General features: G+C 36.9%; 1 protein-coding gene across 3 annotated transcripts in view; it reads left to right on the top strand.

The window, feature by feature from the left end:
• The window catches only part of ABCB7 (ATP binding cassette subfamily B member 7), a gene marked incomplete at its 5' end in the record, with an annotated part of 145840 nt that overhangs the window by 36373 nt on the left and 89148 nt on the right, over positions 1-20319 (top strand). For all 3 annotated transcript variants that reach the window (XM_082864924.1, XM_082864923.1, XM_082864925.1), the window contains one exon: positions 18491-18568. In XM_082864924.1, coding sequence (XP_082721050.1) covers positions 18491-18568 — 78 coding nt within the window. The remainder of the gene's footprint in view (positions 1-18490; positions 18569-20319) is intronic.

Genomic DNA, 20319 nt, shown 5'->3' with positions numbered 1-20319 from the left:
CCAGAACTTTTTCATCTTCCCCAACTGATACTCTGTACCCACTAACTACAAACTAATTTCCCTATTAGTTTGTAGTTTGTAGAATAGGGAATATCCCTATTCCCCCGCTTTTCCTACCTCTGGCAACTACCGTTCTACAGGCATACCTTGAAGATATTGCAGGTTTGGTTCCAGACCACCACAATAAAGCAAGTATCACAAAGCTAGTCACATGAATGTTTTGGCTTCTCAGTGCATATAAAAGTTATATTTACACTATACAGTAGTCTGTTAAGTGTGCAATAGCATTATGTGTAAAAAACGTATATGCCTTAATTTAAAAAATACTTTATGGCTCAAAAATCCTAACCATCATCTGAGCCTTCAGTGAGTCATAATCTTTTTGCTGGTGGAGAGTTTGAAATATTGTGAGAATTACCAAAATGTGACACAGAGAAACGAAGTGAGCAAATGCTGTTGGAAAAACGGTGCTGATAGAGTTGCTCAATGCAGGATTGCCACAAACCTTCAGTTTGTTAAAAAACAAAGCAAAACAAAAACTCTTCTGTGAAGCTCAATAAAATGACGTGTCTGTGCTTTCTGTCTCTGAATTTGACTACTCTAGGTACCTCATATAAGTAGAATCATACAATATTTATATTGTCTTCTCGTGACTGGTATTTTTCACTTAGTATAATGTCTTTATGGTTTATCCATGTTGTAGCATGTGTCAGAATTTCCTTCCTTTTTAAGGCTGAATAACACTCCATTTTATGCATATACTACATTTTGTTTAACCATTCATCTGTTAGTGGACACTTGGGTTGCTTCCACCATTTGGCTTTTGTGAATAATGCTGCTGTAAACATGGATGTACAAATGCCTGAGTCCCTGCTTTGAATTGTTTTAGTTATACACCCAAAAGTGGAACAGCTGGGTTACATAGTAACCTTGTTCTTAGTTTTTTGAGGAACTGCCATAGCATTTTCTACAGTGACTGCACCATTTGACACTCTCACCAACAATGCACAAGGATTCCAATTTCTCATCATCCTTCCAACTCTGGTTAGTTTCTGTTTTGTTTGTTTTTTGATGATAGCCACCCTAAGAGGTGTGAGGTGTTATCTCATTTTGATTTTCATTTACATTCCTCTCATATTTCATGATGTTGAGCATCTATTCATATGCTGATTGCCCATTATATATCTTCTTTGAAGAAATGTCTGTTGAAATCTTTTACTTAGTTTTTGATTGAGTTGTTTGGTTTTGTTGTTGTTGCTAAGTTGTAGGAGTTCTTCATTCAGGATATTAATCCTTATCACACATATGATTTACAGGTATTTTCTCAGTTTGCTGATTTTTTTCCTATTGTTTTTATTTTTATTTATTTATCTGGCCACACTGTGTGGCTTGTGGTATCTTAGTTCCCCAACCAGGGATTGAACCCAGGTCCCTGGCAGTGAGAGCACCAAGTCCTAACCACTGGACCACCAGGGAATTCCCTCTATTGTTTTTATATGCTCTATTTGATTTATTTCTGCTCTAGTCTTTATTATTTCTTTCCTTCTGCTGTTTTTGGGTTTAGTTTGTTCTTTGTCTACCCTTGAGGTGAAAAGTAAGGTTGTGTATTTGAGATTGTATAAGTTCAGGCTGCTCCAATGAAATACCATAGATTGGTGGCTTATAAACAACAGAAACTTATTTTTCACACTTCTGAAGGCTGGGAAGTCTAAGATCAAGGTGGCAGGAAATTCAGTGTCTGTTGAGGACCCACTTCCTGATTCATGGACAGCTGTCTTCTCACTGTATCCTTATATGGTGGATAGGCTGAGGGATTCCTCTGGGGTCTTTTTCATAAGGATACTAATTCTATTAATGAGCACCTGTATCTGAGCAATCACCATATCAGTGTTTATTTATCCCTTCATATTAACTTTCATACTTTAATATTTTAAGTTGGCACATACGATAGAAAAACTGAAGAGCAAGTGATTTTTTTTTAGAGCTGGTGTGGTTTTTAAGTGAGTATTCAGAGCACATACTATCTTAATATACTTAATTTCATTACGTGGTCTAAAAACATGTATTATTATGTAATGTAGTTGTCTTTTAATAAGTTTACTTTCAATTTTGATTTATTACTGTTTGAAATTGCGTAAGAACTTCGTGTGAGATTTTTCACTTTATAAAATTTCTGTGAATCAAAGATTTCACTCATAGTCATATGGGAAGGCCAGATATTGTATTCTATCCAAATTTCATTTAAGTAAACTTTATTTACTTTTGGATGACATTTCAAATGGCTGTTAGCTAATGTTTTAATTGCCAGCAAAGGCAGTTGCTTTTTTAAGTACATGAAGTGATTACACATGAATCATAGATTCATCGGATGTTAGCATTCAAATAGCCTTTAGGGGTAATCTTCTCCATTTTGCGAATCTTACAAATGAGAAACTGAAGAATCATATGCCTGGTAGCATAAAGAGATAATGAATGAATCAGACTTAAAATCAAAATCTCTTAATTTCTGGAATAATGTTTGTCTCACTACATCTTATGTGTTTAACACTTGCTCACCTCTTTCAGGGATTTTGATGTAAGGACTCCTGAGAGAGGAAAATCAAGAGAGAGAAACACAGGGATAGATAAAGCTGTCATTTTCTCTTTTTTCCTGGGCTTCTCTGTCATCAGGACATTCAAAACCAGCTGAAGTATTTTTTTAATTGAAGTATAATTGGCATACAATATTACGCCACTTTTTAAAAAAATTGAAGTATAGTTGGCATACAGTATTATATTAGTTTCAGGTCTACATCATAGTGATTTGATTTATATACATTTTGAAATGGTCACCATGATAAATCTAGTTATCGCTCACCATACAGTTGTTACACTATCATGGACTGTATTCCCTATGCTGTGTATTACATCCCCGTAACTTATTTATTTTATAACTGGAGGTTTATACCTCTTAATAATGCTGTTCAAATATTTTGCCCACCACCCAACCCCACTTTCCCCTGGCAAACACCAGTTTGTTTTCATGAATCTATGAGTATGTTTTTATTTTGTTCATTCACTTGTTTGTTTTTTAGATTTCACATATAAGTGAAATCATATGGTAGTTGTCTATCTCTGACTTATTTCACTTAGCATAATTCTGTCTAAGTCCAATCCATGTTGTCACAAATGGCAAGATTGCATTCTTCTTTTGTGGCTGAATAATATTCCATTGTGTATATATATAAAACACATTTTCTTTATTCATTCTTCTATTCATGGATACTTAGGTTGTTTCCGTATCTTGGCTATTGAAAATAATACTGCAGTTAACATAGGGGTACGAATATCTTTTCTAAGTAGTGTTTTCTTTGGATAAATACCCAGGAGTGGAATTGCTGGATCATATGATAGTTCTCTGGTCTTTCTATCCTGTTTCATTGATCTATATTTCTGTCTCTGTGCCAGTACCATACTGTCTTGATTACTGTAGCTTTGTAGTATAGTCTGAAGTCACGGAGCCTGATTCCTCTAGCTCCGTTTTTCTTTCTCAAGATTGCTTTGGCTATTCGGGATCTTTTGTGTTTCCATACAAATTGTGAAATTTTTTGCTCTAGTTTTGTGAAAAATGCCAGTGGCAGTTTCATAGGGATTGCATTGAATCTGTACATTGCCTTGGGTAGTAGAGTCATTTTCACAATGTTGATTCTTCCAATCCAAGAACATGGTATGGTATATCTCTCCATCTATTTGTATCATCTTAAATTTCTTTCATCAGTGTCTTATAATTTTCCGCATACAGATCTTTTGTCTCCTCAGGTAGGTTTATCCCCAGATATTTTATTCTTTTTGTTGCAGTGGTAAATGGGAGTGTTTTCTTAATTTCACTTTCAGATTTTTCATCAGTAGTGTATAGGAATGCAAGAGATTTCTGTGCATTAATTTTGTATCCTGCTACTTTACCAAATTCATTGATTATCTCTAGTAGTTTTCTGGTAGCATCTTTAGGATTCTCTTTGTATAGTATCATGTCATCTGCAAACAGTGACAGAGTTACTTCTTTTCCAATTTGGATTCCTTTTATTTCTTTTTCATCTCTGATTGCTGTGGCTAAAACTTCCAAAACTATGTTGAATAAGAGTGGTGACAGTGGGCAACCTTGTCTTGTTCCTGATCTTAGTGGAAATGGTTTCTGTTTTTCACCATTGAGGACAATGTTGGCTGTGGGTTTGTCATATATGGCCTTTAATATGTTGAGGCAATTTCCCTCTGTGCCTACTTTCTGGAGGGTTTTATCATAAATGGGTGTTGACTTTTGTCGAAAGCTTTCTCTGCATCTATTGAGATGATCATATGGTTTTTCTCCTTCAGTTTGTTAATATGGTGTATCACGTTGATTGATTTGCGTATATTGAAGAATCCTTGCATTCCTGGGATAAACCCCACTTGATCACAGTGTATGATCCTTTTAATGTGCTGTTGGATTCTGTTTGCTAGTATTTCGCTGAGGATATTTGCATCTGTTCATCAATGATATTGGCCTGTAGTTTTCTTTCTTTGTGACATCTTTGTCTGGTTTTGGTATCAGGGTAATGGTGGCCTCGTGGAATAAGTTTGGGAGTGATCCTCCCTCTGCTATAATTTGGAACAGAAGGATAGGTGTTAGCTCTTCTCTAAATGTTTGATAGAATTCGCCTGTGAAGCCATCTGGTCCTGGGCTTTTGTTTGTTGGAAGATTTTTAATCACAGTTTCAGTTTCAGTGCTTGCCATTGGTCTATTCATATTTTCTATTTCTTCCTGGTTCAGTTTCGGAAGGTTGTGCATTTCTAAGAATTTGTCCATTTCTCCCAGGTTGTCCAATTTATTGACATATAGTTGCTTGTAGTAATCTCTCATGATCCTTTGTGTTTGTGCAGTGTCAGTTGTTACTTCTTCTTTTACATTTCTAATTCTATTGGTTTGAGTCGTCTTCCTTTTTTTCTTGATGTGTCTGGCTAATGGTTTATCAATTTTGTTTATATTCTCAAAGAACCAGATTTTAGTTTTATTGATCTTTGGTACCGTTTCCTTCATTTCTTTTGCGTTTCTTTCTGATCTGATCTTTATGACATCTTTCCTTCTTCTAACTTTGGGATATTATTGTTCTTCTTTCTCTAATTGCTTTTGGTGTAAAGTTACATTGTTTATTTGAGATGTTTCTTGTTTTGTAAGGTAGGATTGTATTGCTATAAACTTCCCTCTTAGAACTGCTTTTGCTGCATCCCATAGGTTTTGGGTCATCGTGGTTTCATTGTCATTTGTTTCTAGGTAATTTTTGATTTCCTCTTTGATTTCTTCAGTGATCTTTTGGTTATTAAGTAGTGTGTTGTTTAGCCTCCATGTGCTTGTATTTCTTACAGATTTTTTCTTGTAATTGATATCTAGTCTCCTAGTGTTGTGGTCGGAAAAGGTACTTGATACGATTTCAATTTTCTTAAATTTACCAAGGCTTGATTTGTGATCCAGGATATGATCTATACTGTAGACTGTTCCATGAGCACTTGAGAAGAAAGTGTGTTCTGTTGTTTTTGGATGGAATGTCCTATAAATATCAATTAAGTCCATCTTGTTTAATGTATCATTTAAAGCTTGTGTTTCCTTTTTGATTTTCATTTTGGATGATCTGTCCATTGGTGAAAGTGGGGTATTAAAGTCCCATACTATGATTGTGTTACTGTTGATTTCCCCTTTTATGGCTGTTCGTATTTGCCTTTTGTATTGAGGCGCTCCTATGTTGGGTGCTAAATATTTACAATTGTTATATCTTCTTCTTGAATTGATCCCTTGATCATTGTATAGTGTCCTTGTTTGTTTCTTGTATTAGTCTTTGTTTTAAAGTCTATTTTGTCTGATATGAGAATTGCTACTTCAGCTTTCTTTTGATTTCAATTTGCATGGGATATCTTTTTTCATCCCCTCACTTGCAGTCTGTATGTGTCACTAGGTCTGAAGTGGTCTCTTGTAGATAGCATATATACGGGTCTTGTTTTTGTATCCATTCAGCCAGTGTATGTGTTTTGGTTGGAGCATTTAATCCATTTACATTTGAGATAATTATCGCTATGTATGTTCCTATTCCCGTTTTCTTAATTGTTTTGGGTTCTTTATTGTAGGTCTTCTCCTTGTCTTGTGTTTCCTGCTTAGAGAAGTTCCTTTAGCATTTGTTGTAAAGATGGTTTGGTGGTGCTGAATTCTCTTAGCAGTTGCTTGTCTGTAAAGGTTTAAATTTCTCTGTGAAATCTGAATGAGATCCTTGCTGGGTAGAGTCATCTTGGTTGTAGATTTTTCTCCTTCATCACTTTAAATATGTCCTGCCAGTCCCTTCTGGCTTGCAGAGTTTCTGCTGAAAGATCAACTGTTTACCTTATGGGGATTCCCTTGTGTGTTATTTGTTGTTTTTCCCTTGCTGCTTTTAATGTTTGTTCTTTGTATTTAATTTTCGATTATTTGATTAATATGTGTCTTGGTGTGTTTCTCCTTGGATTTATCCTGTATGGGACTCTTTGTGCTTCCTGGATTTGGTTAACAATTTCTTTTCCCATATTAGGGAATTTTCAACTATAATCTCTTCAAATATTTTCTCAGTCCCTTTCTTTTTCTCTTCTTCTCCTGGGACCCCTGTAATTCAAATGTTGGTGCGTTTAATGTTGTCCCAGAGGTCTCTGAGACTGTCCTCAATTCTTTTCATTCTTTTTTCTTTATTCTGCTCTGCAGTAGTTATTTCCACTATTTTTTCTTTCAGGTCACTTATCCGTTCTTCTGCCTCAGTTATTCTGCTATTGATCCCTTCTAGAGTATTTTTAATTTCATTTATTGTGTTGTTCATCATTGTTTGTTTGCTGTTTAGTTCTTCTAGGTCCTTGTTAAAAGTTTCTAGTTTTTTCTCCATACTGTTTCCAAGATTTTGGATCATATTTCCTATCATTATTCTGAATTGTTTTTCAGGTAGCCTGCCTATTTCCTCTTCATTTGTTAGGTCTGGTGGGTTTTTGCCTTTCTCCATCATCTGCTCTGTGTTTTTTTGTCTTCCCATTTTGCTTAACTTACTGTGTCTGGGGTCTCCTTTTCGCAGGCTGCAGGTTTGTAGTTCCCGTTGTTTTTGGTGTCTGTCCTCAGTAGCTACGGCTGGTTCACTGTGTTGTGTAGGCTTCCTGGTGGAGGGGTCTACTGCCTGTGTTCTGGTGGATGAGGCTGGATCTTATCTTTCTGGTGGGCAGGTCCACGACATGTGGTGTGTTTTGGGGTTTCTGTTGCCTTATTATGATTTTAGGCAGCCTCTGTGCTAATGGATGGTGTTGTGTTCCTGTCTTGCTAGTTGTTTGGCATAGGGTGTCCAGCATTGTAGCTTGCTGGTCGTTGAGTGGAGCTGGGTCTTGGCATTGAGATGGAGATCTCTGGGAGATTTTCACTGTTTGACATTATGTGGAGGTGGGCGGTGACTTGTAGACCAGTGTCCTCATGTTGGCTCTCCAACCTCAGAGTCACAGCCCTAATGCCTGGCTGGAGCACCAAGAATTGGTCCTCCACACGACGCAGAATAAAAGGGAAGAAAAAAAGAAAGAAAGAAAGAAGAAAATAAAATGAAATAAAATAAAATAAAATAAAATAAAGTTATTAAAATAAAAAAGTAATTATTAAGAAAAAAATTTTTTAGGTAAAAAAAAGGACAGACAGAACCCTAGAACAAACGGTAAAAGCAAAGCTATACAGACAAAATGACACACAGAAGCATACACATACACACTCACAAAAAGAGAAAAAGGGAGAAATATATATATATATCGTTGCTCCCAAAGTCCACCTCCTTAATTTGGGATGATTTGTTGTCTGTTCCAGTATTCAGCAGATGCAGTGTACAGCAAGTTGATTGTGGAGTTTTAATCCGCTGCTCCTGATGCTGCTGGGAGAGATTTCCTTTTGTCTTCTATGTTCACACAGCTCCTGGGGTTCAGTTTTGGATTTGGGCCCGCCTCTGCGTGTAGGTCGCCTGAGGGCGTCTGTTCTTCCGTCAGACAGGATGGGGTTAAAGGAGCAGGTGATTCGTGGGCTCTGGCTCCCTCACGCCAGGGGGAGGGAGGGGTACGGATGCGGGGCGAGCCTGCCGCGGCAGAGGCTGGCAGGACGTTGCACCAGCCTGAGGCGCGCCATGCGTTCTTCTGGGGAATTTGTCTTTGGATCCCAGGACCCTGGCAGTGGCGGGCTGCAAAGGCTCCCAGGAGGGGAGGTGTGGATAGTGACCTGTGCTTGCACACAGGCTTGTTGGTTTCTGCAGCAGCAGCTGTAGCGTCTCATGCCTGTCTCTGGGGTCTGCACTGATAGCCGCGGCTCCCACCTGTCTCTGGTGCTCCTTTAAGCAGTGCTCTTAATCCCCTCTCCTCACGCACCAGGAAACAAAGAGGCAAGAAAAAGTCTCTTCTCTCTTACGCAGCTCCAGATTTTTTCCTGGACTCCCTCTCGGCTAGCTGTGGCGCACTAGCCTCCTTCAGGCTGTGTTCACACAGCCAACCCCAGTCCTCTCCCTGCGATCCGACCGAAGCCCGAGCCTCAGCTCCCAGCCCCCACCACCCCGGTGGGTAAGCAGACAAGCCTTTCGGGCTGGTGAGTGCTGGTCGGCACTGATCCTCTGCGGGAATCTCTCTGCTTTGCCCTCCGTACCCCTGTTGCTCCGCTCTCCTCCGTGGCTCCAAAGCCTTCCCCCCTCCGCCACCCGCAGTCTTCGCCCACGAAGGGGCTTCCTAGTGTGTGGAAACCTTTCCTCCTTCACAGCTCCCTCCCACTGGTGCAGATCCCATCCCTATTCTTTTGTCTCTGTGTTTTCTTTTTTCTTTTGCCCTACCCAGGTACTTGGGGTGTTTCTTGCCATTTGGGAGGTCTGAGGTCTTCTGCCAGCATTCAATAGGTGTTCTGTAGCAGTTGTTCCACATGTAGATGTATTTCTGATGTATTTGTGGGGAGGAAGGTGATCTCTGTGTCTTACTCTTCCGCCAACTTGAAGCTCCTCCCTGATTCTTTTTGCTTTATGTTATTTGGGTTTTTTTGGATTCATTTAGAATATGTCCTTTTAGTTTGATATTCCTAAGTTTGACAGTGAATATGCCTAGATGGTAGTGTTTTATTTTTCCTTTTGGCACTCTGTGTACTCTTGTAATATGAGATCTTTCATCTTTAATCTTGGTGTATTTAACCTCTTATTTCTGTAAATATTTTTTTCTCAACATTTTATTTTTTTCTTAGCATTATATTAAATAGATGTTAATATACTTTTGTGTTTATCTTTTGTTACTTTAAAACTATAATGTTGCTACTCTTTTTAAAATCCTTATTCTACCATGTACCTCCTGCCCCAGACTCTTTCTTCCTAGACTTTTATTCTTTTTTTAAATATCTTTATAGAAGTATAATTGCTTTACAATGGTGTGTTAGTTTCTGCTGTATGACAAAGTAAATCAGCTATACATACACATTTAACCCCATTTCTCCTCCCTCTTGCATCTTTCTCCCACCCTCCCTATCCCACCCCTCTAGGTGGACACAAAGCACTGAGCTGATCTCCCTGTTCCACACGGCTGTTTCCCACTAGCCATCTGTTTTACATTTGGTAGTGTATATATGTCCATGCCACTGTCTCACTTTGTCCCAGCTTACCCTTCTCCCTCTCTGTGTCTGCAAGTCCATTCTCTACATCTGCATCTTTATTCCTGTCCTGCCCCTGGGTTCTTCAAAACCTTTTTATTTTTGGATTCCATATATGTGTGTTAGCATACAGTATTTGTTTTTCTCTTTCTGACTTGCTTCACTCTGTATGACAGTCTCTAGTTCCATCCACCTCACTGCTGATAACTCAATTTCATGTCTTCTTATGGCTGAGTAATATTCCATTGTATATATGTGCCACATCTTCTTTATCCATTTATCAGTCCAGATGGACACTTAGGTTGCTTCCATATCCTGGCTATTACAAATAGTGCTGCAATGAACATTGTGGTACATGACTCTTTTTGAATTATGGTTTTCTCAGGGTATATGCCCAGTAGTGGGATTGCTGGGTCATATGGTAGTTCTATTTTTAGTTTCTTAAGGAAGCTTCATACTGTTAGACTTTTATTCTGTCTCCTGCTTGCCCCATTAGCTGTTGCACCAGGCATGTGCAGGTAGTGTATGTACTTTATATACTTTATGTAGTTTGTATACTTCCAACAAACAACACTGAACACAGCTCCAGCCTGAAGAGAGTTCTGAAACATGCAAAACAAGGTAAACCCCTGAGCCAGTTGTTCAGGAAGCTGCCAGACCAGTCAGAAGACATAATCAAAATTCTTTGAGAACAAGGCTTACATTTACCCCTCTGGTAGCAGCCAGCCATACCAGGAATGAGAGATACCATCCATCCCCATAGCTACCTCTGATCTGGGGAATGGGATATGAGAGGTGAGTATACACAAATGTCGTAATGCTCTCTGCTGAAATTTAGCAATTTCTTTCCTCTTTATGTACTCCCTGGTTGTTATATGGTTTTTTAAATTAGATTCCAGAGTTCTAAAAATTGTTTTTGTCAGTTTTTGACAACTTAATCATTGTTTTAGCGGAGGTACACTTTTTTACTCTGCTGCTTTTGGTGATGTCACTCTTTGTATTTAACATCACAATTGCATTGATACTTTTACCAAAAAATCCCAAACAACACCACATCTTCCTGGTTAATAACAGAAAAATTAACCTAGACGTTTCAAGGTTATCAATCAGGAAGAGTAAAATCACTAGGTCCAGTGACATTGTTGGTATTATTAGTATTGATAATGTTAGAAATGTCCATCTCCATTCCACTATTTACTAGCTGTATGAACTTGAGCAAGGCAGCCTCTCTGAGCCTCAGTATCTAGTTTGTAAAATGGGAATAATAATAACAGTAGATATGTTGTAGGATTGTAGTGAGAATGAAATAAGATAATGTAGTGTTGGGCAGAAGGCCAGCCAAATAATGATCGCTTAGTGAATGGTAACTGCTGTGGTTCTTACTAAAAATGATTATAGTATAGCTGCTTCTAATCCATGTTGCATCATAATGCAAAAATACCTTAGCAAACTAAGATCCAAATTAAAATATGAAAAGTGGATAACATATTGATTCTAAATTACCCTGGCCTTCAGTGAATCAGCTGTTCTGTTCTGGGCTAAGCATCTCCAGGGATGAGCTAAAATTGAATGGTATTTTTGGGTGGATGATGGTAGGAAGGCCGTCAAGATATATCTTACCTTTGCATTTGCCTTGCTGTGATATTTATGCCTGCATCTGTTAGCTTTAGACTATAAACTCCTAAAACTTGAGGAACACATTTAAATTTTTTGTTGTGTGCACTATGTAAGTTAAAAACCTTTTTATATTGCAACAGTGTATCCAATTTAGGAAGGTTGATATGGCAGTTTAGAGCAAGGTTTGTTTACTCTTGGAACATTCTTAGAGTGACTTTAAGGCTCTAGGTGCTTCTCTTGAAGGCATTTAGAAAAATATACTGCTCATAAAGTGCTTCTAAGAGAGCTGTCAAGTTTCTTCCCAGCATTATTTGAAAACAACTGTTCTAGTCATTGTATGAATTATGGTCACCTTATGAATTTCAAAGTGCAATTGAAAAGAAGAATGGATATTTTTAGAAAAAACTCTTGACAGGTTTTCAGGGCTCATATAGATAAATGAGAGGCAGCAAAATTAAGACATTTTTGTGTATATATTTTTGAAGGGGTGCAATATCTTTTGAAAAGGTTCCTTTTGTTTTCATTTGAGAAACTAAGTCAATTGTTTTGGACAATAATTGTGTTACCAGAAATACACATTTGTGTTCTATATCTTGTCTCTGTTCAATAAGACCATGAGGAGATAATGAAGTAGAGGTTAGCAGCCTTCTCAGGTTTGAGTGCCATTAGCAGTACTAAACTAACAAAAAAAAAAGGCAGAAGAGAAAGCGAAATCTACGAACACATAAGAAGAGAGCAAAGGTAGCAAAGAGATAAAGAGTAGTTACCCATGTTGAGGGGAGTGGCACATTGCTATCAGCCTGAAATGTGCGTATTTACCTACCTCTGCAGCAGAAATTAACTTTTAGCATGCTAGAAAGAGACTATGGATAAGCCAAAAGGAATTTAAAATGCACAAAACCAAGTACCTTCTTCAAAATACCTTTTCCATCTAGTGCTCAGCAGGAACTCATTAGGTATCATTTGTAAGCCCTGGAGTTGAGTTTATGTTTATATCAGTACTTTCAGTATGTACCTGTGTTAATAAGCAAAAATTATGTCACATATTTCCTACCAAAGGACTGCCTGTTATTAGATTTTCTTGGAGTGCATATAAAGAAAGCTAAAGTATTTTGGATATGACTTGCATAGGTGAGCCTTGCAGAATGACCCAAGTAAATGAAAATCCTATCTTGTATGAGTTTAGGGTAATTTTCCAGGTAATTTGGTCATCAGTGGCAATCTGATACATCTGTAAAAGGCAACAAACATAAATGAGAACTTTTACAGAAAAGTATAACTAAACAAAGTGGCAGGTCTGCTACTGATTCAAATGGTCCAGCTATGGAACTGAAAGTTAAGAAATGTGCTTGAGAGTTTTCTTCCACCTCCATATTAGTAAACATAAAGACTGAAAGTTGAAACTGTAAAGTAGCAAAAAAAATAGGTCCAATTCTACCTTCTCAACTTCTTTCGCATTATCTCAGCATTCCAGCTGCAGTGTGAAATGTATGGTAATGTCTCCATTCTGTGCACAAACACAATAGGGCTAGCAATCTTAGAAGCACTGAGAGATTCATACCAATTTCCTAAAGTTCTAATAAACGAGCCCAGTGAAATAATTCACTATTAAATATGTCTAAAATATGCCCTTGGTGAATTACTCTTAGTGTGATAAGGTTCTCTTTATGTGTTTCCCCCCCTAATTTCATGATTTAAAATGAATTGGTTCCGAAGGTTTTTTTTTTTTTTTTTTTTTTTTTTTGCCGTATGCGGGCCTCTCACTGTTGTGGCCTCTCCCGTTGCAGAGCACAGGCTCCGGACGCACAGGCTCAGCGGCCATGGCTCACGGGCCCAGCCGCTCTGCGGCATGTGGGATCTTCCCGGACCAGGGCACGAACCCATGTCCCCTGCATTGGCAGGCAGACTCTCAACCACTGCGCCACCAGGAAAACCCTCTGAAGGTTTTTGTTGTTGTTTTTCTTTCTTTTTTTTTACGTCTTTATTGGAGTATAATTGCTTTACGATGGTGTGTTAGTTTCCGCTTTATAACACAGTGAATCAGTTATACATATACATATGTTCCCATATCTCTTCCCTCTTGCGTCTCCCTCCCTCCCATCCTCCCTTTCCCACCCCTCTAGGTAGTCACAAAGCACCGAGCTGATCTCCCTGTGCTATGCGGCTGCTTCCCACTAGCTATCTATTTTACGTTTGGTAGTGTACATATGTCCATGCCACTCTCTCACTCTGTCACAGCCTCCCCCTCCCCCTCCCCATATCCCCAAGTCCACTCTCCAGTAGGTCTGTGTCTTTATTCCCGTCCCACCCCTAGGTTCTTCATGACATTTTTTTCTTAAATTCCATATATAGTGTTAGCATACGGTATTTGTCTTTCTCTTTCTGACTTACTTCACTCTGTATGACAGACTCTAGGTCCATCCACCTCCTTTCTTTTTTAATACTTTTTAACATTGTCATTAGTTTTTATTGCCCTGAATTTGGCAAATGCCTTGTAACTCTTTGTTACTTTATTAGTAAACAGCATGGAATTTCACACTGCTTAGATGAAACATATGAAGCAGAGCACAGGTTTCATGATGACAAAAATGTGATGATAAATGAGTTTCTTATATGAATGGGGAACAAGGTCTAAACTTTCTTCACAGAAGTTGCCTAAACAAACAAAAACTATGAAGAGTTTTTGCGCAAACTGCTAAATAGGCCTTGCTGCTGGTGTTATGCCCTCAGAGATGTAAAAATTTGGTAGATAAAAGGAAAACTGGTTTAGGAGGAGGGGGCTTCTGTGGATAATTTTTGTTCATGAGTTGATTTTCTGTGATAGTGGTGGTGGTGATTTTTTTGTGGAGGTGTTTTCTTTTGTTTTGCTATGGCGTTCTCAGAATCCTTAGAGGCTGCAGGGATTTTAGAAATCATCCAGAGCAGGAGGTGGCTGTAGGGAATTTTAGAAATCATCTAGAGCAGGAATCAGCAGTCTATGGCCATTGAGCCAAATTCAGTATGCCACCTATGTTTGCAAGGCCTCTGTGCTAAGAATTTTTTTTACATTTGTTAATGGTTGGGAAAACAATCAAAAGAAGAATAATTTTTTTGTGACAGATGACAATATGAAATTCAAATTTCGGTGTCTGTAAAATAAGTTTTTTGTTTTTGTTTTTGTTTTGTTTTGTTTTGCGGTACGTGGACCTCTCACTGTTGTGGCCTCTCCCGTTGCGGAGCACAGGCTCCAGACGCGCAGGCTCAGCGGCCATGGCTCACAGGCATAGCCACTCCAGGGCATGTGGGATCTTCCCAGACCGGGGCACGAACCCGTGTCCCCTGCATCGGCAGGCGGACTTTCAACCACTGTGCCACCAGGGAAGCTCTGTAAATAAAGTTTTATTTAAGCACAGCCACACTCATTCATTTGTGTGGCACAAAAACAGCTGTGGCTGTTTTTGTGCCACAGTGACAGAGTTGAGTAGTTGTGACACAGATTATATGCCTGCAAACTCTAAAATATTTGCTTTCTGGCCCTTTAGAGAAAAAAAATAGCCAATCCCTGTTCTGGAGGCATCAAATTTTTTAGCAATATAGTTCAACCTGATGGTTTTGTGGTTTAATGAATGAATACTTAGGTGATGCGAGCTGCCCAAGATCCTTAAGCTATTTGTTCATTTATTCATTCATTCAACACACATTTATTGAATATCTAACACAATGAAGGAAATCCTTTTATCCTTCAACTTACAGTTGAGAAATATAATTACAAAATCTAAGAAGTCAGTCTAACATTTTCTCTCCTCTCCCTCTCCCCCTCTTACCCCTGAGGTCCCCCACACACCTCGCCCATTACTTCCTCTTCTTTTCTCCATACCCCTCCCCCTACAGCTAGTTTATAAGAAGTTGGGAAGAAAACCAAGTTTAAATAACATTTATTTCAGACTTTTAAACTTTTAAAGTAAGTTAAATGTAATTTTAAATTATAAGTTTCTCTTTAAAAATGTATCAAGAGCTTAATTTTAAATGTTTTAGGTTTATAATGATCAGATGATAACAATATTCATGCATGACTGTTCGATACTGTTAAGCATTACATGCAACATGGATGGATAATTGTAAACTTAGTTCTGTTTCCAAAGCCTCAGGAATGCAGAATATATAATTGACTCCAAAATCCCTGATGGGTTGACAATTTATAAATTGCTCTTTAATCTCTGTTTATTATTAGGTAATTCTTCAAGTGTTATAAACACTGAACATAACTTGTATTATGAAAGCTAACTATTCTAAAAAAGGATGCAATCATATTTAATAACCACTAAAGAGTTATTTAATAGGATTATTTTTAGTGAAATTGAATTTTTACCTTAAAGGAAAAATGCAATTGTAATGGAATAGGTTTTGATTTTATTAGCCTTCGATGCTTGAATCTTAGTCTCATTTACGTGGAGGTAGTTCTGTCTGCTAGATTGATGGTTTTAGTGCTGATAAAATTTTTGTAAATAATAATTGAATGTTTACACAGAGCAAGATATTGTGCCTATGCAATTGTCTATCGAGGATTAATATTTTTATTAATTAGTGGACAGATAGTTCTGTTCTAGATAAGAGCATACATTATTATGCTTGGATGCCACAGATGACTTTTAGGTTCTTCCAGAATTTCTTCTTTTTTTGGGTAAAATAAAATGACTCTCTTATGTTTGTTAGTGTAAGGTAGATAGCTAGTGGGAAGCAGCCGCATGGCACAGGGATATCCGCTCGGTGCTTTGTGACCGCCTGGAGGGGTGGGATAGGGAGGGTGGGAGGGAGGGAGACGCAAGAGGGAAGAGATATGGGAACATATGTATATGTATAACTGATTCACTTTGTTATAAAGCAGAAATAAACACACCATTGTAAAGCAATTATACCCCAATAAAGATGTTAAAAAATAAAATAAAATAAAATAAAAAAAAATAAAATGACTCTCCAGTGTTTTAACTTACATGCCTTTTCAAATGGACTGGCAGATTGTCATTTTCAGAATACTGCATTTGTATGGTATCTGAACAGTAGTCATGTCTGTTATTTTCAGTAATATATGTTTTATTTCTGTGTGTGTCTTTGGAGGGATGGTGTTATAAATAAATTCAGTGGCTAGATTTATTGAAGAAATAAACACAAGCTTCTCAATTAAGATTTTTAAAATCCAATTAATAACTGCAGCATTTTCATTTCATTCCATAAAAATCACAGAATTTTAGAGTTGAAAGGGACCTTAGAGAGCATCTAGGCCAGCCCTCTAATTTTCAAATCAAGTTTCAAAGAATTAATCATCTTGTTTTCCATTGTTGCCCTCCTCCATTTAAGTTTTTTTTTTGTTGTTGTTGTTTTTGCTATAAACCCCTTCAGAGTTTTAAAAAGTAGAGTTAATCCCTAACTTACAAATATATTGTGTTTCAGAAGTGTTTGTAAGTCTGTTGTTTAGAAGTCAGAACATTTTTTTCCATAGAAACAATATTTTAATTAGTGGTGGGACTAGCCCTCAAAAGGAATTAACACATTATGTGCCTGTTGTTTTTGTTTTTGCTTTTGCAATGAAAGATGTTTTAAATAATCAATGCTGATTTTCTCTGGGGAACAGGAAGGAGATGGCATTGTAGAGGAGCATGTCAGGGGCTTTCTTTTTATCTGTTATTTCTTAGGTGGGGTAGCGAATACATATTGTGTTCATTATATTGTTTCCTGAACTTTTTATATGCTTGATATAGTTCATAATTTTACAATGCTATCTTAGTAATAGAAGTTCAGTTTGAATGTGAACATTTAAAAATTATTTACCTTGAATCCTGATGCATAAGGGAAACATGGTTTGATTAGAGAAGGATAAAGAGATAGCTAGAAATTTTGAAGGGGTTTTATGGGTACTTTCAAGGGCTTAGATTTTTTGATAAATTACCTTTTTTTGACCAATATCATTTTAGAAAGTATGTTTTTGCTGTTAAGTGTGTCACCAACATTTATCTTTTACCTATTGGCCATATATAGGCAACGTTTCGAGAGAGAATAAAGCAGGTGGATAGTCATTGTGAGATAACTGGGTAAATTTTGAAAGGCAAAGAAGATTAAATTGCATATGCATGTGCAGACATATGCGAGATCTTGCTTGAAATATAGTTACTTGAACTGGGGGCTTATGAAAAATAGGAAAATGAGGGAGTAAAGCTTGTATGAGGTCTGAGTAGGGTGAAAGGCAGTGAGGGAAACAATTGAGTTAAGCACCAGAAAGGTATCATTGACAGTAGAAGGCTTATAGAGGTTTGAGGGTACATGGCATGTTGTAGGAGGTTGGATTTGGCAAGACAGTGTGCAAATAGCTATTAGTATTTTTGAAATTTTTATAATTGAGGGAATGCCTTATGTATTTACAAGTATACGTAAACAGAAACCGCTACCATTCATTACATTCTAGAAAACAACTGAGTTAATTTTCTCAGTAATTTGGTTAGCTTTTTTGTGTGTATGCAGGTTATTTTTTGGTTGATTTAATTTTTGCTCTTTTGCAGTATACAACATTGACTTTTATATAATGACATTAATCCATTTGTACAACTCATGTATAGCTTAGCAAAAACCTAAGTACTACCTGCCTTTTGAGAGATTCTTGACCTAAGAAGCAAATTTTTCTTCACTAAATTGATGGTGCATTTTAGAAGGATGTGTGTCCATTCTACAGATGTCTATTTTTTATTCTGCTTTCTTTCAACTCCACTTCTGGAATATTATCAAGACAAAAAATTGGCCCAAGAATCCATCACCTGGTTACAAACCTTGGCAAAAGTGATCTTGTGACCAGTGTCTAAATTTAGCATTCACATTAAGACTAAAGAGGGAGCACACACAAGGTAGAACATAATAAAATACAGTAAAGAGAGGAGTGTTTGAAAAGAGCATAGAAGCCATTTAAGAAAGCAGTGGGGTTAAAAACTTCATAGGAGGCCTTCAGAAACAAAGAGAAACCTAGAGAGAAAGAGGGCAGAAAGAAAGTACAATTTGACACTTTTAATGGGTAATATAATTTACTTTATATCTGGACCACACATTTAATTTTTACCTTTTTAGGTATGTATTAGAAACATAACCATCTTTCTAATATTGGCTATGGTTTTACTTTTATGTATGTTTATGGACAATAAATCTATGAACATTAACTGTCCACTCTGAAACTTCTTCCCTCTTTTTTCTTCTCTTCTGCAGATCTCAGAGTCATTAAGACATACCACATGGCAGAGACTAGGAAAAGGCAATTCAAGACAGTTATTAGACGCTACAAGGGTAAGATGAAGCAGACACTTCTACATATAACTAGGAAAAAGGTGTAAGCCCTTGGAGCATTTTCCAGTTTATACTACATATTTTATATTTTCCAAATAATTTCCCTTTTTGTTTTTTTTCTAAGTACTGGCAAGATGAATAAGAAGATATGTTTTTGCTACTGGAAATGGAGAAAGAAATCTTGATATTTTTCTACTCCTGAAGAAATCTGTCTGAATCTCTTGAGATCAATGCCAACTAGAGTAATGTTTTTAGAAAGCTTTTATAAATGTAATGGCAGCTTGTTTACGCTTAAATTTATCCTGGTAATTTGTATGTGATATATGGAATGCTGTACATTTTTCAAGTGATTAAAGTTTCTTTACCTTAGAAGATGTTCAAATATCAGAATATCAAGGGACTGTAAACTTATTAGAGCCTGTGGGGTAAAGTCATGTGAGTTCACATGTTGATGAGGGTTATTTTTCATTGCTAATGTAAGTGAAAGACGCCTTTAAAAATTCTCAGTGCTTTAAAATGAGACAAATAAATCTCCAAGATAGAAAGGCTAGAAAATTAGAAGACAGTCTAAGTCGAGTACTTCCTTTATTTTTTCTTTTTGATTAACAATTATTTGCCATTAAGGTACAAAGCATTGTTCTAATTTATGCAGAAGCTGTAGAAATGAATTAGATTTTCCATTATTTAATTAAAGTTTTAAGTTAAGGTGCTCCATCTTCTCATTGTTTATAACACCACTGTATATTTATATTTTAATCTTTTGCTGTTTTGAAGACCTCATTATCTTGTGTGTTATTTACTAGACCCCTTGATGTAACATTGCTCAGTCTTTTAGAGGGAAAAATGTCACAAAGTGACATTGTCACACTAAATATTACCTTTCGATGTTTTCCCTTTCAACATGCTTTAAGATTGTTGATCCAAAAATCAGTAACCCATTTATGGCAATTATGTTTTTTGGTCTCAACTGGTGAGAACAAGAAGGCACTTATGCTTTCTGTAATTCCATTTTCATAGCTTGGTCCAGAGCTGATAACTCTTAGGATTCGGTATTGATACACGTTTGTGTTTGTAAAAAACTATGCCCTTGTTCATTAATTATGGATTATTATGGCTACTGAAGAAGCATTATTATATCCATGTAGTTAAGTAATTTTTTGAGGAAACACTTTAAAATTAGTAAGCCTAAATTTTAAGCCTAATCTTTGCTATCTTTTCAACTATTATATTTTCTCAAATGATTTACTTTTTATATTTTTCTAACCTGAGCAGTAATCTAGGGCCTTTAAAAAATTATAATAGGCAAGATATTTGCATATTTTCAAGACTCGTTGGGAAATTTATAGGTAGCTTTGTTTTATAAGCTAATTCAACAAGCCCATGTACAATACACTGTGGTATGGGCCATGGGAGATACAAGGATAAAAGAGACTGTCCCTAATCTTAAGAATTTACCATATAGTAGTAAAGACAAAACATGTATGCAGATTACTCTAGCATAAGATAGACTGTGAAGAAGTAAATTGTACTTTGTTTCTAAATATATATATTTGTAAGCCAGAATAATAAGAAAAAGAATCAGTTATGTAAGATCAACTATATTAAATTGTAAAGCAAAAATGTTATACACATGGAAAGCAAGTGGGATAGAATTAATTAACTGTATTATATACTTGCCAATGATAGAGTTACGGGCTACACAGTACCTTAGTAGCAAATGACGGTAAGAAAGCTGGTATAAGTCAAATAGA

Source organism: Leucopleurus acutus (assembly GCF_964270905.1).
Source record: "Leucopleurus acutus genome assembly, chromosome: X".
NCBI lineage: Eukaryota > Metazoa > Chordata > Mammalia > Artiodactyla > Delphinidae > Leucopleurus > Leucopleurus acutus.
This window is presented reverse-complemented; position numbering and strand designations above follow the sequence as displayed.